Genomic DNA, 24,933 nt, shown 5'->3' on the forward strand with positions numbered 1-24,933 from the left:
GCGCGCTGATTGGCGGAGGCGAGAGGGGCGGGGCTGTCGCCTGGCAACGCGCCATGATAAAAATGGCGGTGGCGTGCTACGTTGCCCGTAGCAACCACCGGCGGCGCCATTTTGGAAACGGGCAGAGCGCGGCCTCGCTCGGAACCGGCCCCGGCACCGGCCCAGGGGGGCTCGGGGGGCTCAGGGGGGTTCGGGGGACTCCAAGAGGGGAGGGACTCCCCCTTCCTACAGCACCCACCGCGCTGTGAAACAACCGAGGCGGCCGCCGCTCGTTCCGACAGCTTTTATTGCCCTGAGGCCGCGGCCGCCATGTTGGAGCCTGGCGGGGTCCGGGGTTTGGGTTTGGGGGGTTCTGGGTTTGGGGTCTCAGTCGTCGTCGCCCCCGCCCAGGTAATGGCAGATGGAGTCGTAGGACAGCGCCAGCACCGAGTCCCGGCCCAGCTGCACCAGAGCCCGGCCCCGCTCCGGCTGCCGCTCCAGGATCCGCCCCACCTGCGGGACCGCCATAGCGGGATAATCGGGACGGGAATGGGGAACGGGGAACGGGATAACGGGATAATGGCAATGTGGGAACGGGAACGGGATAACGGGATAATGGGATAATGGCGACGGGAATGGGGAATGGGAACGGGAATGGGGAACGGGGACTGGCATGGGGATGGGAGTGGGAACGGGAATGGGAATATGGAATGGGAATGGGAGGCCCAGGGGGTCTCGCGGGGGGCTCAGGGAGGTTTGGGGGCTCTCAGAAAGGGTCTCAGGGGCGTTCAGGGAGGCCCAGGGGGCTCAGGGGGGTTCAGGGGTTTTCAGGAGGGCTCAGGGGGACCCAGGGGGTCTCAGGGTGGGGCTCAGGGGGTTCAGGGAGGTTTGGGGGGTCTCAGAGGGGGTCCCAGAGAGTCCCAGGGGGTCTCGGGGGGTCCCAGGGGGTCTCGGGGGTCCCGCTGACCTTTCCCGCGTGCTCCCCCAGCACCACCATGACTCTGTCGGAGCTGCCCCGCGGCACCACCGTCTCCAGAGAGGCCTCGCGCAGCCCTGGGGGGTCACAGGGGTCAGGGGGACACAGGGGGGACAGAGGGGTCAGGGGGGTCAGGGGGGCACAGGGGGGACACACAGGGGGAGTCTGGGGGGTCACAGGGGTCTGGGGGTCCCAGGGGAGTGGTGGAATAATGAGGAGATTGGGAAGGTCTCTGGATATTTGGGGGGTTAGAGAGGTCAGAGGGGTCACAGGGGACATTTGGGGCAGATTTGGGGGTCGGGGGGGCAGGGAAGGGAGGTTTGGGGGGCACAGGGGTTATGGAGGGGTCAGGGGTGTTTTGGGGGCTCAGGGAGAGCAGGGAGATTTGGGGGGGGTCAGGAGGGTTGGGGGCACCAGAGGAGTTTTGGGGGGCACCAGAGGAGTTTTGGGGGGTACCAGAGGAGTTTTGGGGGTGCCAGAGTTTTGGGGGGTTCAGGAGGGGGTTTGGGGGGTAAGAGGGGTTTTGGGGGGTACCAGAGGGGTTTTGGGGGCACCAGAGGGGTTTGGGGGGCACCAGAGGAGTTTTGGGGGGTTCAGGAGGGGTTTGGGGGGCGCCAGAGGGGTTTTGGGGGTGCCAGGGGAGTTTTGGGGGCGCCAGAGGGGTTTGGGGGTGCCAGGGGGTGTCAGGACCCCCCGAATTCCCCCCTGGGGGTCTCACCCTCCACCAGGTGCCCGTCGTCCGTCCGGCACACGCAGGTGTCGGGGGCCAGCAGGTCCTCGATCTGCATCTGGGGGTTCAGGGGGCTCAGCACCCCCAAAACCCCACCCGAGGGGGTCCGGGGGGGCTGGGAACCCTCTGGGGCTTATTTTGGGGGGCAGGGACCCCTCCGGGGTGAATTTTGGGGGGCTGTGACCCCCCTCCCCAACTTTAGGGGTCCAGGGGTTTCAGGGTCCCCCAGGGGAGGTTTTGGGGTGCCCTGAATGCAGTTTTGAGGTTTCCTGTGGGATTTGGGGCCCCAAGGGAGGTTTCTGGGGTGCCCTTTGGGGTGTGGGGTCCCCAGGGGAGGTTTCAGGGTGTGACTCCAGGGTCCCCTGGGGGTTTTGGGGTCCCCTGCAGTGTGGGGGACCCCCGGGCGGGTTTTAGGGTGCATTTCCAGGTTCCCCAAAGTTGTTTTGGGGTTTCCTTCAGGGTTTAGGGCCCCCCAGGAGCAGTTTTGGGGTGCCCTGTAGGGTTTGAGGCCCTCAGGGGAGGTTTTAGGGTGTGTTTCCAGGTTTCCCAGGGGTGGTTTTGGGATCCCCTGCGGGGTTTTGGGGTGTGACTCTGGGGTCTCCTAGGCGTTTTGGGGTGCCCTGGGTGCAGCTTTGGGATCCCTCAGGGATGTTTTGGGGTCCTCCTGTGGGTTTAGGCCCCCCCAGGAGCAGTTTTGGGGTCCCCCCGTGGGTTTAGAGCCCCCCAGGAGCAGTTTTGGGTCCCCCCGTGGGTTTGGGGTTCCCCGGGATGTTTTAGGGCCCCCCAGGAGCAGTTTTGGGGTTCCCCAGGGATGTTTTGGGTCCCCCCGTGGGTTTGGGGCCCCCCAGGAGCAGTTTTGGGGTTCCCCGAGATGTTTTAGGGCCCCCCAGGGATGTTTTGGGTCCCCCCGTGGGTTGGGGCCCACCTTGCAGTTGTAGTAGCGCCCCCCGCGGAAGGCCGTGTCCACGCACCGCACCCGCAGGTCCCGCCGCAGCCAGTGGGGGGGCGCGGGGGGCGCCCCCCGGGGCTGTTTGGAGCTCCTGGGGGGGCACCGGGGCTGTGGGGGGGGCCGGGACCCCCCGAGATCCGGGGGACACCAGAGACCCCCCCCAAAAGCCCAGCACCCCAAAACCTCAGAGCCCCCACAGATACCCCCTTAAAGAATCACAGACCCCCCCCCATGGTGCCCCCCCCCGGTGCCCCCCCAAAAACAGGGGTCTCCAGTGGTCAGACCCCCCCCAGATTCTTCCTGGGGGGCACAGACCCCTCACTGGGGGTCTCCAAAACCTCAGAACCCCCCCTAAAGTGCTGGGGATCCCCAAAGCTTTGGAGACCCCCCAGACACCCCCTGTGGGCAGAGACCCCTCCCACGGTGTCCCCCCCAAACTCCCCAGGGGTCACAGCCACCCCCAAACCCCCTCTCCAATTCTCCCTGGGGGGCACAGACCCCTCACTGGGGGTCTCCCAAAACCTCAGGACACCCCCAAATTCCTGGGGACCCCCCCATGGCCCAAGGTCCCCCCTCACCTCTCGCTCTGGGGGGGCTCCTTGCGCTTGGCGCCCCCTGGCGGCGGGTCCCGGCCCTGCGCCCCCTCCTCCGGGCGGCCCGAGGGACCTGCGGGAAACTGGGAGATACTGGGAGGGACTGGGGGAACTGGGAGGGAACTGGGAGGGACTGGGGGAACTCGGAGATACTGGGAGGGAACTGGGAGGGACTGGGAGATACTGGGAGGGACTGGGGGAACTGGGAGATACTGGGAGGGAACTGGGAAAAGACTGGGGGACTGAAGGGGACTGGGAGGAATTGGGAGAGGATTGGGAGAGACGGGGGAACTGGGGGAGACTGGGAGGGCTGGGAGAGGACTGAGAGATACTGGGAGGAATTGGGGGACTGGGAGAGACTGGGAGACTGGGGGGGAGTTGTGAAGGGGGACTGGGAGCTACTGGGAGGTTACTGGAGGGAAACTGGGGGTTACTGGGAGCTACTGGGACAGCCTGGAAATTATCGGGAGACACTAGGAGGTTTGGGGGTTGCTGGTCCATACTGGGACACTCACCAGTGCAGACTGGGAGCAGTGTGGGCTGGCTCAGGGGACTCTCAGGGGTAACTGGGGGTTACTGGTTTATACTGGGTCACTCACCAGCAGACAGCGGTCCCAGCCCGTGCAGGGTCAGGGGTAACTGGGGGTTACTGGTCTATACTGGTCTATACTGGTCTATACTGGTCCCTACTGGTCACTCACCAGCAGACAGCGGTCCCAGCCCGTGCAGGGTCAGGGGTAACTGGGGGTTACTGGTCTATACTGGTCTATACTGGTCTATACTGGTCCCTACTGGTCACTCACCAGCAGACAGCGGTCCCAGCCCGTGCAGGGGCACTGTCACCACCTGTCCCCCCAGCCGCAGCCGCACCAGCGCCCGCCCGGTCTCGGGGTCCAGCGCCTCCACCTGCACCGGTCACACCAGTCACACACCAGTTACACACCAGTCACACACCAGTGACATCCCAGTGCCCAACAGTAACCACAGTTACCCCCCCAGTGCTCCCAGTTACCCCCCCAGTGCCTCCCAGTTACCCCCCAGCATCCCCAGTTACCTCCCAGTGCCTCCCAGTTGCCCCCCAGCATCCCCAGTCACCCTCCCAGTAACCCCAGTTACTCTCTCAGTGCCTCCCAGTCCCTCCCAGTTACCCCCATCACACCCCAGTACCCACCCAATGTCCATCCCAGTTCATCCCAGTGCCATACTGGGAGATGTGGGGGAACCCCCAGTGCCCCCCTCGCCCCATGGAGACATACTGGTCTGTACTGGTCTGCACTGATCTGAGCTGGTCTGTGCTAATCTATACTGGTCTGTACCGGTCAGCACTGGTCTGTACTGGTTTATATTGATCTCCACTGGTCTGTTTCGTTCTGTATTGGTCTGTACTGGTTTGTTCTGGTTTACGCTGGTCTGCACAGGTCTGTACCGGTCTATACTGGTTTATACTATTCTGTGCAGGTCTGTTCTCTACTGGTCTATACTAGTTTATACTAGCCCATACTGGCCCATAATAGTCTACACTGGTTTATACTGGCCCATACTGATCTGTACTGGCTCATACTGGTCCGTACTGGTCTATACTGGTTTATAGAGATCCATACTGGTCTATACTGGTTCTTACTGGTTTATAAAGGTCCATACTGGTCCGTACTGGTCTATACTGGTTTATACTGGCCCATACTGGTTTATAGAGGTCCATACTGGCCCATACCGGCCCATACTGGTCCGTACTGGTCTATACTGGTTTATAGAGGTCCATACTGGCCCATACTGGTCTGTACTGGTCTATACTGGTTTATAGAGGTCCATACTGGCCCATACTGGTCTGTACTGGTCTATACTGGTTTATAGAGGTCCATACCGGCCCATACTGGTCCGTACTGGTCTATACTGGTTTATAGAGGTCCATACCGGCCCATACTGATCCGTACTGGTCTATACTGGTTTATAGAGGTCCATACTGGCCCATACTGGTCCGTACTGGTCTATACTGGTTTATAGAGGTCCATACTGGCCCATACAGGTCTCACCTTGCCCTGCAGGCCGCGGTGGGGCCCGCCCTGGATGCAGACGGGGTCTCCCAGGCCCGGGCCCCCCTGGGGGGACTCCCCGGGTTTGGGGGCGCCCGGGGCGGCCTCGGCCCCCAGCCCCAACCCCCGCGGGCGGGGCCGGCGCTCCAGGGGGGCCACGACCCTGGGGAGGGGACAGTGGGGGGTCAGGGGACCCCAAAACCCAGCCTGGGGGTCAGGGGTACCCCAAAAACACCCCGGGGGATCAGGGGTCCCCTAGCGAGTCAGAGGACCCCAAAATCATTTTGGGGGGGGGGGAAGAGGGGGTTAAGTCACCCCAAAATCCACCCAGGGGGGTCCCAGGGGTGCCCCCACTCACCTGGGGCAGGTGCACCCATGAATGGGGGGCTCAGGGGTGCCCCTCATCTTGTGGGGGCCCAGGGGGTCCCAGGTGGCTCAGGGTGTCCCAGAGGGGCCCAGGGGGGACTCAGGGGGTCCCAGAGGACTCAGGGTGTCCCAGGGGGGCTCACGGGGGGTTTCAGGGGGCTCAGGGGTGTCCCAGGTGTCCCCCCCCCCGGGTTTGGGGCACCCCCACTCACCTGGGGCAGGTGCACCCTTGCCTGGGGGGCTCAGGGTGTCCAGGGGGGTTCAGGGGATCCCAGGGGGGTTTAGGGGATCCCAGGGGGCTCAGGGGTGTCCCAGGGGAGTCCCAGGTGTCCCCCCGGGTTTGGGGCACCCCCACTCACCTGGGGAAGGTGCGGCCGATGCCCTGGCCCTGGCTCCAGCCCATCCCCCGCAGCATGGCCAGCCCAAACTGCCCCACGGGCACGGCCTGGTAATCCTGGGGGGTCTGCACGGCACGGGGGGCTCAGGGGGGCTGGGGAGGGAACTGGGGGGCCCTGGGAAGGATTTGGGGACCCCCAGGGGTGTTTGTGGGGAGGTCTGGGTGAGGAACTCACTGGGAGGGTCCCGGGGCTCAGGGGTCACTCTGGGGGTCCCAGGGGGATGTCTGGGGTCCCAGGATGGGGGTCCCAAGAGATGTTTGGGGGTCCCAGGATGGGGGTCCCAGGATGGGGGTCACAGGGGGGGTGTTTGGGGTTCCAGGGCTCAGGGGAAGGGGTCAGTGTGAGGGTCCCAGGGGGATGTTTTGGGGTCCCAGGGCTCTGGGATCACTCTGAAGGTCCCGGGGGGATGTTTAGGGGTCCCAGGATGGGGGACCCAGGATGGGGGTCCCAGGGGGATGTTTTGGGGTCCCAGGGCTCTGGGATCACTCTGGAGGTCCCAGGGGATGTTTGGGGGTCCCGGGGGGTCTCTCACCGGCTGTGGCCCTGTGGCGACATCCTTGTCAGGCAGCTGGAGGGGGATGGAGATGGGGGGTCCCGAGCCCCCATTGGGCTCCTCCTGGCTTTGACGTGCCTCTGCGGGGTCAGGGGGCTCAGGGAGGCTCAGGGGGGCTCAGCCCGGCCCCCAGACCCCCCAGGACCCCCAAACTCACCCTGCAGCAGCTCCTGCACCGCCTGAGCCTCCACCGAGGGGGGCTCGGGGGCGGAGTCTCTGTCGGGGGCGGGGCCATCAGCGGGGGCGGGGCCAGCAGCGGGGGCGGGGCCAGCGGCGGGGGCGGGGTCTGTGTCGGCGCGGGGGGGCTCCGGGTTCCTCCAGCGGTGCGGGGGGATCAGGGGGATCACCAGCTCCTTCTTGGGGGGCGGGGCCGGCCGCGTGCTGGGGGCGGGACCAGGAGCTTAGCCACGCCCACAAACACCGCGCTTCACTTAAACAAGGGGCGTTCCCGCCCAGAAACCACGCCCCCACCAGCCGCATGCAGTACCCGCGCCCAGGCCACGCCCCTTTACCCATATTAGGAACACACCAAGCCCCGCCCCCTCTGAAGCCCCGCCTACAGCCGGTCCTTTGACGCGCGCGCCTGCCCTAACCCCGCCCCAGCCTCAAGCCCCGCCCCTAAACGAGCCCTGAAGGGCGTGTCCCACCGCCAAGCCCCGCCCACCTGAGCAGCTCCCGGTCCTCCACGGCCGTCAGGAAGTCGGTGTCGCTGTCGGCGTCGCCGCCGGCGCCGGGCTCGGCGCAGGGTCCGGCGGGCAGCGGCCGGCGCCGCTCGGTCCTGCGGCTGAAGCCGAACGACACCGGCCCGGGCCCCGCCGTGCCCTCGGCCGCGCCATCGCCTGCCGCCATCTTCCGCCGCGGCGCCCTGTGGGAGAGAGAGCGCGCGGCTCGGGCCGAACTACAACTCCCAGCGGCCTCTGCGGCGCGCCACCGCCTCGCGGGTTTTGCGGCCGCTGATTGGTGGAGCGTCCCCACCTATCGGTGCTGCCTCCCGCGGCTCGTCCCGCCCCCTCCCCGCGCGCTGCGGGCGCTGATTGGCGGAGTCGCCCGTCCGTCAGCCCGACCCGCCGCCGCTCGCGCCCGCCGGCCTCGCGCGCGTTGCCGTGGCGACCCCGCGGCGGTACCCGGGGGGAGGGGGAGGGGCGGGGGGCGCTGGGATGGACTGGGATGAACTGGGAGCACTGGGATGGGCTGGGAGGACTGGGATGAACTGGGATGGGCTGGGGGGGATGGGATGCACTGGGGGGACTGGGATGGGCTGGGAGCACTGGGATGCACTGGGGGGGATTGGGGGAGACTGGGAGCACTGGGATGGACTGGGGGGGACTGGGATGGGCTGGGGGGTACTCGGAGCACTGGGGGGGGGACTGGGAGCACTGGGATGAACTGGGAACACTGGGATGGACTGGGAGCGCTGGGATGGACTGGGAGCACCGGGATGGACTGGGAGTGCTGGGATGGACTGGGAGCGCTGGGATGGACTGGGAGCACCGGGATGGACTGGGAGCGCTGGGATGGACTGGGAGCGCTGGGGCAGTTCGGAGGGTGCTGGGAAGGAACTGGAGGGCACTGGAAGGACTGCAGGGGCACTGTGGGGTGAACTGGGAGCACTGGGGAGTTACTGGGAGGTCACTGGGAGGTTACTGAGGGGTTACTGGGAACATTGGGAGCACTGTGAGTTTACTGGGAGCACTGGGAGGTTACTGAGGGGTTACTAGTGGGTCACTGGGAGCACTGGGAGATCACTGGGAGGTTACTGAGGGGTTACTGGGGTCAAGGGGAAGTTACTGGGAGGTCACTGGGAGCACTGGGAGGTTACTGGGAGGTCACTGGGAGCACTGGTCCCCCAGGCCCCGCCCCCCCGCAGCCCGGGGGGGGGCCCGCCCCGATGCCGCCCCCGGAGGCGCCGCCCGGGCCCAGCGGTGAGCGGGGGGCGGGGCCTGGGGAGGGGCGGGGCCCGGGGGGTCCCCAATCCCGGGGGGGGGTCACTCACCCCTGGGGGGGGGGTGTCTCACCTTCGAGGGTCCCTGCCTGGGGGGTCCCCCCTGCCCTCCCCTCCCCCAGGGGTGTCCCCAGCTTTTGGGGGGGTCCCCATGTCCTCTGGGGGGTCCCTGACCTTTGGGGGGGGTCCCATCTCTTTGGGGGGGTCCCTGACCTGCAGAGGGGGCTCCCCAACCTTTAAAAGGTCCCGTGTCCTTCGAGGGGGTCCCATCTCTTTGGGGGGGGTCCTATCTCCTCTGGGGGGGGTCCCCAAATTCCGGGGGTGTCTCTGACCCGTCCCCCCCGCAGTGAGTGTGGTGGTGGTGGTGGGGGGTGTCCCCGGTTTTTGGGGTGTCCCTGACCCGTCCCCCCCCGCAGTGAGTGTGGTGGTGGTGGTGGGGGGCTCCTGCGTGCTCCGGTACAGCCGCCCCCCGCCCCCGCCGCCCCCCGCCCCGAGCCCCCCCCCGGGCTGGGGGCAGCGCCGAGACTCCCCCCACATCCAGCCCCGGGACGGAGACCTGCTGCTGCTGCTGCGGGGACTGGGTGAGCACGGGGGGCACTGGGACACCGACTGCGGGGACTGGGGGGACTGGGACAGGGACTGGGGGGACTGGGACAGGGATTGGGGGGGACTGGGAGGGATTGAGAGGGACTGGGGGGGACTGGGGGCACTGGGAAGGAACTGGGGGGTGGTTTGGGGGGCACTGGGAGGGACTGGAACAGGGATTTGGGGCACTGGGAAGGCAGTTCAAGGGCCTGGGGAGAGTGGGAGAGACTGGGGTGGATCAGGATATACTGGGAGGGACTGGGAGGTGGAGTGGGGACACTGGGAGCACTGGGAGGGAGCACTGGGAGGGAGCACTGGGAGGGGGCACTGGGAGCACTGGGGGGCACTGGGAGCACTGGGATGCACTGGGAGCACTGGGAGGGAGCACTGGGGGGCACTGGGAGCACTGGTGCTGTGCCCCCCCCCTCACAGGCCCTGGAGCCCCCCCTGAGCCCGTGGCCGCCACCAGCTTCGTGGGCCCTGAACCCCGGGACCTGCTGCCCACCGGTACTGAGGGCACTGGGAGGGCACTGGGAGGGCACTGGGAGCACTGGGAGCACTGGGAAGACACTGGGTGCTATACTCGGTTGTACTGGGTGTTACTGGGCCATACTGGGAGCACTGGGAGGGGCCTGGCGAGCGCTCAGTGCTATACTGGGTGGCTACTGGGCTGTACTGGGTGTTGCTGGGTCATACTGGGGGGCACTGGGCTATACTGGGTATTACTGGGTCATACTGGGGGGCACTGGGCTATACTGGGTGTTACTGGGCCATACTGGGGGGCACTGGGAGGGCACTGGGAAGGCACTGGGCTATACTGGGTGTTACTGGGCCATACTGGGGGGCTCTGGGAGCACTGACCCCCCCTCTCTCCCCAGATGAAGACCTGGGCAGCCCCAGCAGTGCTGGGAGGGGGCCGGGCCTGGGCTGGCCACAGGTACGGACTGGGAGGGAACTGGGAGCACTGGGAGGGAACTGGGAGCACTGGGAGGGAACGGGGAGGGCTGGGGTGCAGCTGCCTCATGGTGCTGGGGTTTGTACTGGTGTGTAACTGGGGTGTAACTGGGGTGTAATGGATGTGCTACTGCAGTGTAACTGGAGTATACTGGTGTGTAACCAGTGTGTTACTGGTGTGTTACTGGTGTGTTACTGGTGCTCCAGGACCCCGCTCTGTTCTCGGTGGAGCTGCCACAGGGCCCGGAGGGGATGACTGGTGATACTGGTGTGTTACTGGTCCATAACCAGTGTGTAGCTGGTTTATAACCGGTGTGTAACTGGTTTATAACTGCTGTCCTTGGTGTCCCAGGGCCCCACCCCGTTCTCGGTGGAGTTCCCACAGGGCCCAGGGTGTGCTACTGGTGTGTAACTGGTGTATACTGGTGTGTTACTGGTGTGACTGGTGTAACTAGTGTATACTGGTGTGTAATTGGTGTGTTACTGGTGTCACTGGTGCAGGAGCCGGCCCCACTCTCAGTGGAGCTGCCACAGGGCCCGGAGGGGATGACTGGTGATACTGGTGTGTTACTGGTTCATAACCAGTTTATACCTGGTTTATAACCAGTGTGTAACTGGTTTATAACTGCTGTCCTTGGTGTCCCAGGGCCCCACCCAATTCTCAGTGGAGCTGCCGCAGGGCCCAGGCGGTGACACCGGTGTGGTACTGGTTCATAACCAGTTTATACCTGGTTCATAACCGGTGTGTAACTGGTTTATAACTGCTGTCCCGGGTGTCCCAGAGCCCCACCCCGTTCTCAGTGAAGTTGCCACGGGGCCCGGGGGGGATGACTGGTGATACTGGTGTGTAACTGGTTCATAACCGGTGTGTAACTGGTTCATAACTGCTGTCCCGGGTGTCCCAGGGCCCCACCCTGATCTCAGTGGAGCTGCCGCGGGGCCCAGAGGGTGTAACTGGTGTATACTGGTGTGTAACTGGTGTGTAACTGGTGTATACTGGTACATAACTGGTGTGTAACTGGTGCAGGATCCCACCCCGTTCTCAGTGGTGCTCCTGTGGGGGCCGGGTGGAGTAACTGGTTTATAACTGGTGTATAACTGGTATAACTGGTGTGTAACTGGTGTATATTGGTGTGTTACTGGTGTATACTGGTATATAACTGGTGTCACTGGTGCAGGAGCCGGCCCTGTTCTTGGTTGCAGCTCCCATGGGGCTCGGGTGGTGTGACTGGTGTATACTGGTGTGTAACTGGTGTATACTGGTGTATAACTGGTGTCACTGGTGTGTCCCAGGATCCAGCCCCGTTCTCGGTGGAGCTCCCGCGGGGCCCGGGCGGGTTCGGGTTCAGCCTCCAGGGAGGCCCCGCCGGGGTTTTCGTGCGGGGGCTGCGCGAGGGGGGCCCGGCCCAGCGCTGCGGCTGCATCCAGGTACAGGGACCGGGGGGGTCTGGGGGGTTTTGAGGGGCTTTGGGGAGGCTCTGGAGGGGTTTGGGGGGGTTTGAGGGGCTTTGGGGAGGCTCTGGGGGCTGTGGGGAAAGGGCACCAATAGGGGCTGGGAGGGCTCTATGGGGCCAGGGGTGCAGTGAAGTTTTGGGGGGATTCTCTCAGGGGCTGGGGGGACCTGAGGGAATTGGGGGGCCCGAGGGGGGGTTATGGGGTCCTGGCTGTGGCTGTGGGGTGGGGGAGCGATTTGGGGGCGATAGGGGGCCCTGTGCGGAACAAGGGGAGTCTAGGGGGGGTCTGTAACTTTTGGGGGTCCCTCCTGGGGGGAACAGGTCAGCGATGAGCTCCTGGCCATCAACGGGGCGCCCACGGCCGGGATGAGCCACGCGCAGGCGCTGGCGCGGATCCGGGGCGGGGGGAGCCGCCTGCGCCTGCTGCTGCGCCGCCCCCACGGTGAGAGCCCGCCCCGGCCCCCCAAATCCCCCCGGGACCCCCCCGGGACCCCCCCGGGCCAGCGGGGACAGGGGGGGACAGCCCGGAGTCACCGGGACACGGGGGGACCCCCCAGAGTCGCTGCGACATCCAGGGACCCCCACAAAACACAGCTGTACAAATCACCCCCCTGCCAGCGCAGTGGTACAGCCCAGGGCCCCCCAAATTCAGTGAGATACCCCAGTGCCCCCCCTGCTAGAAGAGTGGTACAGCCCAGAGCCTCCCAAAACACACCGGGATTTCCCAGTGCCCCCCCAAATCAGGGGGTACAAGCCATTAGTCCCCCAAATTCAGTAAGATACCCCAGGTGCCCCCCCCAAATGAGGTGGTACAGCCCCTTGCTCCCCAAATTCAGCAAGAAATCCCCGAGCCCCCCCTGCTGGAACAGTGGTACAGCCCAGAGCCGCCCCTGCCCGCCTGGGGGGGGATTATTGGGGGGGGTCCTGCCCCGCCCCCACTGAGGTGACGCCCCCTCCTCTCTCCCCAGGGGCCCCCCCAAACCCGCTGGCGCGGGGGGTGCTGCGGCTGTGCGTGGGCAGCTCCCCGCGGGGGGAGCCCTGCTTCTGCCTGGTGGGGGGGCTGCACCCCTGAGCCCCCCGAGAGACCCCCGGACCCTCTGAGAACGGAAGGTGACGTCAGAGCGAGGTGCCCCCCCTCACGCACCCCATTTTTTGGTGCTTTGGGGGTCCCAGCTCGGGGGGATCGTTTTGGCGCCCCCCATTTTGGCGGGGGCGTCCTTCAAGCTATGCAAAGCCCCCTCCCCGCGTTCTGGGGGTCGCACGGAGGTGTTGTTCCCCCTCCCCGTTTTTGGGGGTGTTCAATAAAGGTGGGGACCCCCCCCCGGTGTCTCCCTGAGTCATTTCCCGCGAGGACCCCCCCGTTCCTTCCATCCCCAGCATCCGGCGGGCGGGGCGGTGCCCGCATCCGGCTGAGTCACCCCAAAACCCAGCGAGGCCCAACGGCCCCGGGGGAAAAAACAGCCTTGGGGACCCCCGAACCGTCCTGGGGACCCCCAGAGACCCACAACCCGCCCCAGGCTCCTCTGGAGCTCCCCAGATCCCCCCCTGAGACCCCCACAGGCTCTCCTAAGGCTCCCCAAACCCCCCTGGAGACCCTCGACGCCCCCCCAATTCCAGGACTCCCCCCCAAGGCCCTGCCCCCTCTAAGCCCCGCCCCTCGGGGTCCCCGTCCCGCCACCTCCAGGGGCTTCCCCCGCGCCAAGCCCCGCCCACCGCCAATCGAGGGGGGGTTTCCCTCTCTAAGCCCCGCCCACTCGCAGCTCCGCCTCCCGGGACCCCCGACTCGATCGTCACCGGGGGTTCCCCGCTCCAAGCCCCGCCCCCGGGACCCCTCACCGGGGGTTCCCCCACCGCCGGTCACGTGACAGCTCGCCCCGCCCCCCCGGGGCTCCCCCCGTGCCCATCCCTAATCGGGGTTTCCCCCACCGCCCGGCCCCGCCCCCCCGGCGCCGCGCCAGCCAATGGCGTGCCGGCGCGCGCTGCCAGGCCCCGCCCCGCGCCGTGCCAGCTCCCCGTGCCCCCCCCCCGGTCCGGCCCCGGTCCCGCCGCCGCCCGCTCGGTGCCGCCGGTGCCGCCATGGAGTCCAGCGGGGCCCAGGGCTGCCCCGCCACCTGCGCCGCCTTCAGCCGCACCCGCAAGGGCATGGTGCTCATCGGAGAGATCGTGAGACCCGGGGGGCACCGCGGGGGGGGCACCGGGGGGGGGTACCGGGTACCCGCCGGGGGTGGGGGGCGCACACCGGGACTCAGCTGGGCCCTGCCCGCGGCGAGGGAGGGCTGGGGTGTCCCGCTCGGTCCCTGTTTGGACTCGGAGCCCGGTGTCTCTGGCGGTGGGGAGGGTGCTCGTTCCCGGGGGGGCAGGAGGATGCCGCAGCCCCCGGTGTGGGGGCGGGCAGGACCTCTGAGATGGCCGTTTGTGGGGGGAGGGGGCGGCAGGATACCCCGATCCCCATTGTGGGGGGTCTGGGCAGTCACCAGGACATGTGCGTCCCCTATTTTTGCGCAGGGGTGGAGCAGCGGGATGCCGGGATCCCAATTTTAGGCATTAGTAGAACGCCCGGCTCCCTATTTTGGAAGGGATCGGGGATACCGTGACACCGGGGTCCCCATTCCGGGGGGCGCGGGGACACCGGGTCCCCTCCAGGGGGACACCAGGCTCTCGGGGCGCTCGGGCTCCCCGGGACACGTGGAATGAGGGACCCCGGTGTCCGGGCGGGGCTGACCCCCGCAGCAGTGTCCCCTCGGCCGGGGGACACCCGTACCCGCTCCCCCCGCGCCTCCCGGCACCGTTTATGGCGCGTGGAGGGGCAACGCCCTTGAGGCCGGGGGTGGGGCAGGGCAGGTGAGAACGGGCGGGCCCGGGGCCCGTGGGGAAGCGGGGCACGGAGCCCGGATGTCTGGGACGGAGGGGAGGCTGGGGCGGTGCCCGGCCCGCCGTGCCAGCCGTTATTGCGCCATGCGGGCGGCGCCGGGCGCGGCAGGGCGGGAGCGGCGGCTGCGGGGACTCCGGGCCGGGCCGGCCCAGCCCCGCGGCCCCTTTAACAGCCCCCGGCCCGCGGCCCCACCCGCGCCATGGCCCCGGGCGGGCGGGGGGCGCTGTTGTGCCGTTGCCATGGTGACCGTGCCCGGACACGGCCCCGCCCCGGCGCTCCCACAGCGGCGCCCTTGTCCCGCCGCCCACGCGGGGCGGGGCCGGCAGGGGGCGCTGCGGGGCGGGGGGTCTGAGGGGGGCACACGGGGGCGCCATGGGGGCCCTATAAGGGGGCACACGGGGGGCGCCATGGGGGATCTACAGGGGGGCACACGGGGGCGCCATGGGGGCCCTATAAGGGGGCACACGGGGGGCGCTGCGGGAGCTCTATAGGGGATCTACAGGGGGGCACACGGGGGGCGCCATGGGGGATCTATAGGGGGGCACACGGGGGGCGCTATGGGGGCCCTATAGGGGATCTATAGGGGGGCACACGGGAGGCGCTATGGGAGCCCTATAGGGGATCTATAGGGGGGCACACGGGGGGCGCTGCGGGGGCCCTATAGGGGATCTACAGGGGGGCACACGGGGGGCGCTATGGGAGCCCTATAGGGGATCTATAGGGGGGCACACGGGGGGCTCTATAGGGGATCTACAGGGGGGCACACGGGGGCCGCTATGGGGGCTCTATAGGTGATCCCACAGTGGCCTATTGCGGGCGCTATGGGGGACCTACAGGGGAGTACACAGTGGCCTATTGGCAGCTCTGTATGTGACACCACAGCGGCCTATTGGGGGCTCTATGGGGGATCTATAGGTGACCCCACAGTGTCCCAATGGGGGCTCTATAGGTGACCCTACAGCGCCCTATTGGGAGCTTTATGGGGGTTCTATATGTGACCCCACAGTGTCCCATTGGGGGCTTTATGGGACACTTATAAGTGACCCCACAGTGGCCCATTGGGGGCACTATGGGGGATTTATATGTGACCCCACAGTGGCCTATCTGGGGCTTTATGGGACACCTATAGGTGACCGCACAGGTATATAAAGGAGGTACCCAGAACCTGTATACCCTATAGGATAACACTCAGGATCCACACAGGGGCCCCTAAAGGCAGTCCCCTGGCAGTCACGTACAGGCCCTGCAGAGGGTCTATAAGTACACACAGGGCTCTATAGGGGTCCCTTAGGGAGCACAGGGAAGGCGGGTGGAGCAGCACGGGAGGTCCGTATGGCACTCTGTGCACTCTATAAGTGTCTGTATAACGGGGTACACGGGGGGCTCAGAGGAGCTGTGGGTGCCCCACAGGCCCTAAGGATCCCCATACATCCCTGTCCCCGCAGATCCTGTGCCTGCTGACCCTGATCTGTTTCGGGGCGTCGCGCTCGGGCTACGCGGGGCTGGCCGCAGTGGAGCTGGTGTTCGCTGCCCTGGTGCTGCTGGCCTGGAGCTGCCGCCTGCCGCCACGGCTGCCCCTGCTGCACTGGGGCTGGACCGTGAGTGCGGGCCCGGGGGGACACGGGGGCTGGGGGGGCATGGGCAGGGATGAGAGGGGCTTTGAGGGGATTTGGGGGTGATTAGAGGGGGTTTGGGGGACAGTGGGAGGGATTAGAGGGGTTTGAGGGGCATGGGGGGCCTGGGGAGAGCTTGGGGGACTCTGGGGGGATCAAAGGGGGTTTGAGGGGCACTGGGGGGCCTGGGGAGGGGTTTGGGGGACACTGTGGGAGGTTAGAGGGGTTTGGGGAGCATTGAGGGTGCTGAGGAGGGGGTTGAGGGGCTGGGAAAGGGTGTGGGAGGTTCTGAAGGGGCTGGGTGGGGGGAGTGTCGAAGGGTTGGGGGGGTCTCTGAGGGGTCCCCAGAAGGTTTGGGAGTCTCTAAGAGGTCCCATCTGTGCCCCCCCAGGACTTCACACGCTGTCTCATCGGGGCTGTGCTCTTCCTCATCACCTCCCTCATCGTCATTGTCGGCGTCCGGGACGGCGCCGGCATCGCCGGAGGGGTGAGGGGGAATTCGGGGGGCTCTGACCCCCTTTGAGGTGTTGGGGCTCCTGGATGGGGTGAGGGGGAATTCAGGGGGCTCTGACCCCCCTGGGGTGCAGGGGAGGTTTGTGGGGTGCAGGGGAGGTTTGGGGGGTACAGGAGAGGTTTGGGGTGTCTCTGACCCCCCTCTCCCCACAGGTGTTCGGGATCCTGGCCGGGATCCTGCTGGGATACGACGCCTACATCACCCTCCCCACACGGCAGGGCCACAGCGCCGCCCCCACTGGTGCGTACTGGGAGCACTGGGAAGGACCTGCAGGGGAGAACTGGGAGTGGGAGAGATGACCCACAGGAGTAACTGGGAGAACTGGGAAAGGGAGGGCAGCCCTACTGGAGAAACTGGAGGAGCACTGGGAGGGGGTTGCTGCCCTGTGGGGGGGTACTGGGAGCACTGGGAAGGACCTGTAGGGGAGAACTGGGAATGAGGGAGATGACCCACAGGAGTAACTGGGAGAACTGGGAAAGGGAGGGCAGCCCTACTGGTGAAACTGGGAGGAGAACTGGGAGCACTGGGAGGGGGCTGCTGCCCTGTGGGGAGTACTGGGGCTCCCCGGGGGGTTTGGGGGTCCCTGGGGGTGTAACTAACCCCCCCAACTCTGTCCCCCCTCCAGAGTCCCCGGACGGTGCCTGAACAACCCAAAACCCAAACGGAACCTCCCCAACTCCCCCCCCCCCCCGCAGGGGGACCCCCAGCCTTAAATTATTGAGGGGTCCCGACGCCTGGGTCCCCCCGGGGGGGGAAACGGGGAGATTTGGGGGTCCCTCGGGGGCTGCCCCTCCCTCAAACGCCTTCGCAAGTGCCTTGAATGAACTGCCCGTGCCTCAGTTTCCCCCTGAGAAGACCCCCTCCCCTCAGGTTTACAGGCGCCCTTGCCCCCTCACGGGTTTTGGGGTGCCCGCCTCAGTTTCTGGGGTGCCTCCGTTAATTTTTGGGGTGTTCCCCTCCCCCGCCCCAGCCCACGCGAGGCTTTTGGGGGCAATATATTGGGAATTAAAGGATTTTTATTACCGCATTACCGGTTCTAGTGAGTCTGTCCTGGCCCCACAAACCCTCCAAACCCCACAGACTACCGCTGCCAGCGAGCCCCAAAGCCCTCCCCTCACGGTTCCGCCTGGAGAGAAAGGCTGAGAAATCCTCTCCCCTCATGGAAAAAAGGACGGGAGATCCTCCTTCATCCATGGAAAAAGGAAATCCTCCTCCCCTCTCCTCATGGAAAAAGGAGGGAAACTCCCCATGCCCGTCATGGAAAAAGGGAGGAAACCGCTTCAACCCTCATGGAAAGATTGGGAAATTCCCCCTCACGGAAAAAGGGGAAGAACCCCCTTCTCTCCACCCCTCACGAAAAAGGGCGGGAAACTCCCCGTCCCCTCACGGAAAAAGGAAGGGAAACCCTTCCCTCCATCCCTCACGGAGAAAAGGAGGAACTCCCCCCACCTTTCACGTCTCCCGCACCGCGCACAGAAGGAGGGGCAGGAAAGTCCCCGCTCCCCTCATAGAAAAAGGAACGAAACCCCTCTCCCCTCACGTCTCCCGCACCGCGCACAGAAAGAGGGGCAGGAAAATCCCCGCTCCCCTCATAGAAAAAGGGACGGAACCCCTCTCCCCTCACGTCTCCCGCACCGCGCACAGAAAGAGGGGCAGGAAAATCCCCGCTCCCCTCACGAAAAAAGGCGGGAAAGCCCAACCCAACTCCCGGCCCGCCCCGCGCATGCGCCGTGCCAAAAGGAGAACACACACCTCCCCCCCCGGGCGCGCGCCCGCCCCTCACGCTTCCCGCCGCGCGCACGCGCCCTGCGCCCGCCGCCCGCCTCAGCCGCCGCCGCCGCTCCGCCCTCACCGCTCCCGCCGCCGTCCGGTCCTCTCTCCTCCCGCGGTTCCTCTCCGGTCCTTTCCCGGGCCCGTTCCGGTACGGCGGCGGGCGGGAGGGGCCGGGCGGGGGGGGAGGTTGTGAGGGGGAGCCGCGCGCGCCGGGCTGGGCGGTGCTCCGCCAGGGGGCGGTAACGCCGGCTCGGCGCATGCGCGGTGCCTCTCTGAGGGTCTGTGGGGAGCGTTTGATTTTAATATAAAAATAACGCGGTTTATATTAGTGGGATTTGTACTAATGTGACTTAAGGGGTTTTTAGAGATCTGAACAGCCCCGGTGGTACCTCCCATACCCCGTGGGTGTGGGTTGGAGCCACAGGATCTCCCCGGGTTTTGCGCGCCGCCGGATGTAAACAGTGGTTCCTTATGGGAGGACGTACAAATAAAGGGCAGAACCTATAAGTAAATAAAATAAATAAAAGCGTCTGTACCCCCCGCGTGAGCAGGACCGCCATGGGCCGCTCCTCCAAGGACAAGCGGGACATTTATTACCGGCTGGCCAAGGAGGGCGGCTGGAGAGCGCGGAGCGCCTTCAAACTGCTGCAGCTGGACCAGCGCTTCCAGCTCTTCCAGGGTACGGACTGGGGGCACTGGGGCTGCCCTGGGGGTAACTGGGGGCACTGGTGGGTAACGGGGAGCACTGGTGTAACTGGGAGCACTGGGCGTCCAGGGGTAACTGGGAGCACTGGTGTGTAACTGGTAGTACTGGGGTCCCAGGAGTCTGGGATCAATGGTGTTACTGGTATTAGTGGTGTTACTGGTGTCACTGGTGTAACTGGGATCACTGAACTGGTGTCACTGGTGTCCCGGGGGTCCCAGGGGTCTGGTGTCACTGGTGTAACTGGGATCACTGAACTGGTGTCACTGGTGTCCCGGGGGTCCCAGGGGTCTGGTGTCACTGGTGTAACTGGGATCACTAAACTGGTGTCACTGGTGTCCCAGGGGTCCGCAGGGCTGTGGATCTTTGTGCCGCCCCTGGGAGCTGGAGCCAAGTGCTGAGCCGGCACCTCAGGTGGGACTGGGGGCACTGGGATGGACTGGGAGAACTGGGATGGACTGGGGGACACTGGGAGCACTGGGATGGACTGGGGGCACTGGGACGGACTGGGAGAACTGGGATGGACTGGGGGAACTGGGATGGACTGGGGGACACTGGGGGCACTGGGATAGGCTAGGAGCCCTGGGATGGACTGGGATGGACTTGGAGAAGTGGGGGCACTGGGAGCACTGGGATGGGCTGGGAGGGGCACTGGGAATCCCAATTTGGGGGTGGGGGGCCCTCAAGAAGGATTGTTTGGAGGTCCCACGGGGGCACTGGGGGTCTAGGGGGGTTCTGGAGGTCCCAGGGGTGCATTCGGGGGGTCTTTGGGGGGCACTGGGGGCTCTGGGGGTCTCAGCCCCCTCTGCCCCCCCAGGGGCTCGGAGGGGTCCCCAGCCCAGGTGGTGGCCGTGGATCTCCAGGCCATGGCCCCGCTCCCGGGGGTGCTGCAGATCCAGGGGGACATCACCAAGGTGGGCACCCCCAAAATCCCCTCTGAGACCCCCCCAAAGTTTCCTCTGTGCCCCCCAAAATCCTCCTCTGAGCCTACCAAAACCCCCCCTGAGCCCCCCCATCCTAATCCAGGGGACATCACCAAGGTGGGGAACCTCTAAAATGCCCTCCAAGACCCCCAAAATCCCCCTGAGCCCCCCCAAACCCCTTCTGAGACCCTTCAAACCCCTCTGAGCCCCCCCAACCCCTCTGAGCCCCCCAAAGACCCTCTGAGCCCCTCCAAAACCCTCTCTGAGAGCCCCAGACTCCATTTCCCCCCCAGACCCAATTTCTGCTCTCCAGACCTCCCAGACCCCATATTCACCCCCATTTCTCCCCCCCAGTCCCCATTTACCTCCCCCAGACCCCCACCCAAACCCCATTATCCCCTTGTACCCCCCAGACCACAAATTCTCCCCCTTAGACCCCATTTCTGCCCTCTAGACCCCATCTTCACCCCCTACACCCCCATATTCACTCCTCAAACCCCATATTTACTCCCCAGAACTCAGTTTCCCCCCTAGACCCTCCCCAGATCCCATATTCTCCCCCCAAACCCCATTGATGCCCCTGTGCCCCCCAAACCCCATTTCTGCCCCCCAGGCCTCCACAGCCCAGGAGATCCAGCGGCACTTTGAGGGGCTCCCAGCCGACCTGGTGGTCTGTGACGGGGCTCCTGACGGTGAGTTTGGGGGGGGCTGCACCCCGCGGGGGGGCCTGGAGCCCCCCAGAGCCCCCCTGTGACCCCCAAATTCTCCCCCCACAGTCACGGGGCTGCATGACCTGGACGAGTACATCCAGGCCCAGCTGCTGCTGGCTGTGAGTGGGGTTCAGTGCCCCCAAATCCCCCCAAAAACACCCCAAATCCCCCCCAAAATCCCCCCCAAAGCCCCTCAAAACCTCCTGGCGACCCTCCAAAATCTCTCCCAAAATCCCCCAAATCCTCCTCAAAATCCCCCCAAAAATCCTCCCAAATCCTCCCCAAATCCCCCACAATCCCCCACAAAGCCCTCAAAAATCCCCCCAAAATCTTCCCCAAAATCCCTCCAAAATCTCCCCAAAATACCCCCTAAAATCTCCCCAAAATCCCCCCCAAAACCTCCTGGAGACCCCCTAAATCCCCCCAAAAATTCCCTCAAAATCCTCCCAAAAATCCCCCCAAAATCCTCCCAAAAATCCCCCCAAAATCCTCCCAAATCCCCCCCACAATCCCCCCAAAATCCCCCCACAATTCCCCCAAAATCTCTCCAAAATATCCTGGAGACCCCCCAAAATCTCCCCCCAAATCCTCCCAAAATTTCCCCCAAATCCCCCCCAAAATCCCCCCAAAACTTCCTGGGTCCCCCCCAGACCCCCCAGTCCCATTTCTGGGGGGCTCTCCCCTCCTTTAGGCCCTGAACATCACCACCCACGTCCTGAAGAGAGGGGGAACCTTCGTGGCCAAGGTGAGGGTTTGGGGGGGTCCCCCAAAAATGGGGGCTCTGGGGCACCCCGCGGACACCCTAAATGCGGGGGCGTGGGGCAGAAATTGGGTCTGGGGGTCAGAAATGGGTCCCCAGACACCCCATAACCCTCTAGGGACCCCCAAATCCCCCCAAACACTCCAAAATCCCCCTGGGAACCCCTCAAATTGTCCCCAGAGTCCTCCCAGGGACCCCAAAATCCTCTTACAAACCCCAGAATCCCCCCAGGGACCCCACAAAACATCCCAAAGGACCTCCCAATGACCCCCAGAGACCCCAAAACCTGCCAGGAGCCTCCAGAATTCCCCCAGGGACCCCTCAAAATGTTCCCAGAGACCTCCCAATGACACCCAGAGACCCCTCGAAACACCTCAAGGGACCTCCCAAACACCCCCAGACACCCCAAAATGTCCCCAGGGACGCCAGAATCCCCCCAGGAACCCCCAGTTCCCCCCAGGCCCCCCCACATTCCCCCCAGAAACCCCAAAATCCCACCAGGGACCCACAAAACATCCTGAAGGACCTCCCAGTGACCCCCAGGGACTCCCGAATTCCCCTGAGGACCCTTCAAAACACCTCAAGGGACCTCCAAAACACCACCAAATACCCCAAAATCCTCTCACAAACCCCAGAATCCCTCCAGGGACCTCTAAATCTCCCCAGGAACCCCCAAATCCCCTTGGGGACCCCCTCAAACTATCCCCAGACCCTTCCTAGTTAACCCCGGGGCCCCCTCAAAATGTCCCCAGGACTTTTTGGGAGTCCCACTGATCCCCAGGGACCCCCAAATCCCGCTGGGGACCCCTCAAACTGTCCCCAGACCCCCCCTGACCCCTGTGATCCCCCAGATTTTCCGGGGCAAGGACGTGACCCTGCTCTACTCCCAACTGCGCCTCTTCTTCCCCGACGTCACCTGCGCCAAGCCCCGCAGCAGCCGCAACTCCAGCATCGGTCTGAGACCCCTCCCCGGGCTTTGGGGGACCCCTCTGGGCCTTGGGGGACTCCCCTGGCTTTGGGGGACCCCCCCGGAGTTTGGGGGACCCCCCTGACCCCTGTGTTTCTGCAGAGGCTTTCGTGGTGTGCCGTGGGTACAACCCCCCCGAGGGCTTCGTGCCCACCATGGACAATCCCCTGCTGGAGCCTGAGGCTGGTGAGGGGAGCTGGGGGGTCCTGGGGGGATTTGGGGGTCCCTGGGGGTCATTGGGAGGTTTCTCAGAGTGTTTTTGGGGGTCCTTGTGGGGATTCGGGGGTTCCTGAGGGTCATTGGGAGGTACTATGGGGTGTTTTGTGGGGTCCCTGGGGGGATTTTGGGGTCCTTGAGGGTCGCTGGATGGTCTCTGGGGACATTTTGAGGGGTCCCTGGGGGGATTTTGGGATCTCAGAGGGTCACTGGAAGGTCCTCTGGGGTGTTTTATGGGGTTCCTGTGGGAATTGTGGGGGTCCCCAGAAGGATTTTGGGGTCCCTGGGTGGATTTTGTGGTCTCTGAGGTGTATTGAGGGGTCCCGGGGGGGGTCTGGGGGTTCCTGGCAGGACTCTGGAGTCTCAGGGGATCATTGGGAGGTCCTTTGGGGTGTTTTGTGGGGTCCCTGGGGGGATTTCAGGGTGTCTGGGGACATTTTGAGGGGTCCCTGGGGATGATTTTGGTATCTCTGAGGTGATTTTGGGGTCGCTGGGGGGATTTTGGGGTTGCTGGGGGGATTTGGGGGTCATTGGGGGGATTTTGGGATCCCCGGGGGGTCCTGTGCCGTTTGGGGGGGGTCAGTCAGGCCCCCGAGGTTTTGGGGTCCCCCAGCCCGTGGTGCCCCCCAGGCCTGGCCCTGTCCCGGCTCTCGGGGCCCTCCCGGGTCATCGTCCCCTTCGTGGCCTGCGGGGACCTGAGCGCCTTCGACCCCGACCGCACCTACCCCCTGCAGGTACCGGGGCTGGGATGGACTGGGGGGACTGGGAACACTGGGACAGGGACTGGGATGGACTGGGAGGGACTGGGGGGACTGGGACAGGGACTGGGAGACTGGGACAGACTGGGGGGCTGGGACAGGGACTGTGGTGACTGGGGGGACTGGGACAGGGACTGGGAGGGACTGTGGGGACTGGGACAGGGACTGGGACAGACTGGGACAGGGACTGGGACAGGGACTGGAGAGACTGGGGGGCGCTGGGGGGGACTGGGACAGGGACTGGGGGAACTGAGGGGACTGGGAGCAACTGGGAACACTGGGACAGGGACTGAGACAGGACTGGGGGGACTGGGACAGGGACTGGGACAGGGACTGTGGGGACTGGGACAGGGACTGGGACAGGGACTGGAGGGACTGGGAGGGAACTGGGGGTCTGGGGGAGCCTCTGGAGCAAACTGGGATGGACTGGTAGCACTGGGAACCAACTGGAAGGGACTGGGACAGGGATTGGGAATGATGCAGGGCTTCCTAAAAACCCAAACTGGGATGGACTGGGGGAGACTGGAGAGACTGGGATGGACTGGGGGGACTGGGAGCACTGGGGGGACTGGGATAGGGGGTGGGAGAGGGACTGAGGGAGCACTGGGAGCCAACCAGGATCAACTGGGAGCACTGGGAGGAACTGGGGGAACCCCTGGAGCCAACTGGGATGGACTGGGGGGGACTGGGACAGGGAGGGAGCTGGGGGGGACTACAAGAGACTGGGGAGTTCTTGCCTGATGCTCGTGGGTGTGGGGCAGCACTGGGATATATTGAGAAGTACTGGTTTGTACTGGTCTATACCAGTCTGCACTGGTCTATACTGGTCCATACTAGTCTGTATTGGTCTATACTGGTCCATACTGGTCTCTCCCCACAGCTGGACCCCTCCCAGCCGTACACCTTCGTGCCCCCCCCGGCGCCCCCCATTGCCCCCCCCTATGCCCGGGCGTGTCAGCTCCGCCGGGGGGGGGCCCTGGGTGTGCAAGGGGCCCCCCGGGGGGACAGGGGCGTGCAGGGAGCCTCGTGTGAGGAGCAGGGGGGACCCTCGTGTGAGGGGATGAGCGTGCAACAACCCCTGCGGGGGGAGAGGAGTGTGCAGGGAGCCACGTGTGAGGAACAGGACAGAGCCTCGTGTGTGGGGATGAGTGTGCAAGAGCCCTCGTGTGAGATGAGTGTGCAAGGGCCCTCGTGTCAGAGGAGTGTGCAAGGAGCCTCCTGTGAGGACAGTGTGCAAGGATCCGCATGTGAGACAAGTGTGCAAGGGCCCTTGGGTGAGGGGATGAGTGTGCAAGGACCCGAGTGTGAGGAGCTGAGCCGGCTCAGTCTCTTGGACTGAAACTTCTGCAAGAGCCATCGTGGGTGTGCAACAATCCACATGTGAGATGAGTGTGCAAGGACCTGAGTGTGAGGGGATGAGTGTGCAAGGACCTGTGTGTGAGGAGCTGCATCAGCTCAATCCTGTGGACTGAAACTTCTGTAAAAACCATCATGGGTGTGCAAGGACCCTCATGGTTGTGCAAACCCATTGTGTGTGTGCAAGGACCCCCATGAGTGTGCAAAGCACCCCCCCATGGTACAGCCCCAGCCCCTCCCTTGCACACGCATGTGACAC

The 24,933-nt window shown here is 65.1% G+C and overlaps 3 protein-coding genes across 4 annotated transcripts; 2 read left to right on the forward strand and 1 right to left on the reverse strand.

The window, feature by feature from the left end:
- Positions 1-276: 276 nt before the first annotated feature.
- Positions 277-18,388, reverse strand: GPKOW (G-patch domain and KOW motifs). The gene is made up of 12 exons (XM_083881357.1): positions 18,361-18,388; positions 7,239-7,439; positions 6,732-6,955; positions 6,554-6,654; positions 5,983-6,086; positions 5,258-5,420; positions 4,031-4,133; positions 3,213-3,300; positions 2,611-2,725; positions 1,674-1,743; positions 947-1,032; positions 277-492 (listed from the first exon to the last, which is right to left on the reverse strand). The coding sequence occupies exons 2-12, from the start codon at positions 7,421-7,423 to the stop codon at positions 367-369; spliced, it is 1,365 nt and encodes a 454-aa protein (XP_083737483.1). The 5' UTR covers positions 7,424-7,439; positions 18,361-18,388; the 3' UTR covers positions 277-366.
- PLP2 (proteolipid protein 2) lies at positions 8,463-17,504 on the forward strand (the record flags this gene model as incomplete). Its single annotated transcript, XM_083881290.1, has 9 exons — positions 8,463-8,496; positions 8,933-9,097; positions 9,534-9,608; positions 9,980-10,038; positions 11,349-11,483; positions 15,827-15,979; positions 16,386-16,481; positions 16,661-16,748; positions 17,134-17,504. 9 exons carry the CDS (start codon positions 8,463-8,465, stop codon positions 17,151-17,153), a joined length of 825 nt encoding a protein of 274 aa, XP_083737416.1. The 3' UTR covers positions 17,154-17,504.
- On the forward strand, positions 18,335-24,908 carry FTSJ1 (FtsJ RNA 2'-O-methyltransferase 1). Of its 2 annotated transcripts, XM_083881358.1 has the most exons (11): positions 18,335-18,429; positions 18,833-18,960; positions 19,329-19,398; positions 19,802-19,898; positions 20,521-20,599; positions 20,684-20,736; positions 21,309-21,362; positions 22,229-22,331; positions 22,447-22,530; positions 23,191-23,294; positions 24,199-24,864. In XM_083881358.1, the coding sequence occupies exons 2-11, from the start codon at positions 18,840-18,842 to the stop codon at positions 24,655-24,657; spliced, it is 1,224 nt and encodes a 407-aa protein (XP_083737484.1). In that variant the 5' UTR covers positions 18,335-18,429; positions 18,833-18,839; the 3' UTR covers positions 24,658-24,864. The 2 variants fall into 2 exon arrangements, with proteins under 2 accessions (XP_083737484.1, XP_083737485.1); XM_083881359.1 differs by lacking the exon at positions 18,335-18,429 and having other exon boundaries at positions 18,900-18,960; positions 19,272-19,398; positions 24,199-24,908.
- Positions 24,909-24,933: the final 25 nt, after the last annotated feature.

Source organism: Zosterops lateralis, assembly GCF_965231275.1.
Source record: "Zosterops lateralis genome assembly, chromosome: 33".
NCBI classification, from domain to species: Eukaryota; Metazoa; Chordata; class Aves; order Passeriformes; family Zosteropidae; genus Zosterops; species Zosterops lateralis.

Bases quoted from the DNA above. Each gene is read 5' to 3' on its own strand.
- GPKOW (XM_083881357.1), bottom strand. From the start codon at position 7,423: ATGGCGGCAGGCGATGGCGCGGCCGAGGGCACGGCGGGGCCCGGGCCG. The intron at 5,421-5,982 runs GTGAGTGGGGGT...TCCCCTCCCCAG, and splicing joins ATCGGCCGCACCTTCCCCAG to GGTCGTGGCCCCCCTGGAGC. The intron at 2,726-3,212 runs GTGAGGGGGGAC...GTGCCCCCCCAG, and splicing joins GAGCCCCCCCAGAGCGAGAG to GAGCTCCAAACAGCCCCGGG.
- FTSJ1 (XM_083881358.1), top strand. From the start codon at position 18,840: ATGGGCCGCTCCTCCAAGGACAAGCGGGACATTTATTACCGGCTGGCC. The intron at 18,961-19,328 runs GTACGGACTGGG...CTGGTGTCCCAG, and splicing joins GCGCTTCCAGCTCTTCCAGG to GGGTCCGCAGGGCTGTGGAT. The intron at 20,737-21,308 runs GTGAGTGGGGTT...CCCCTCCTTTAG, and splicing joins AGGCCCAGCTGCTGCTGGCT to GCCCTGAACATCACCACCCA.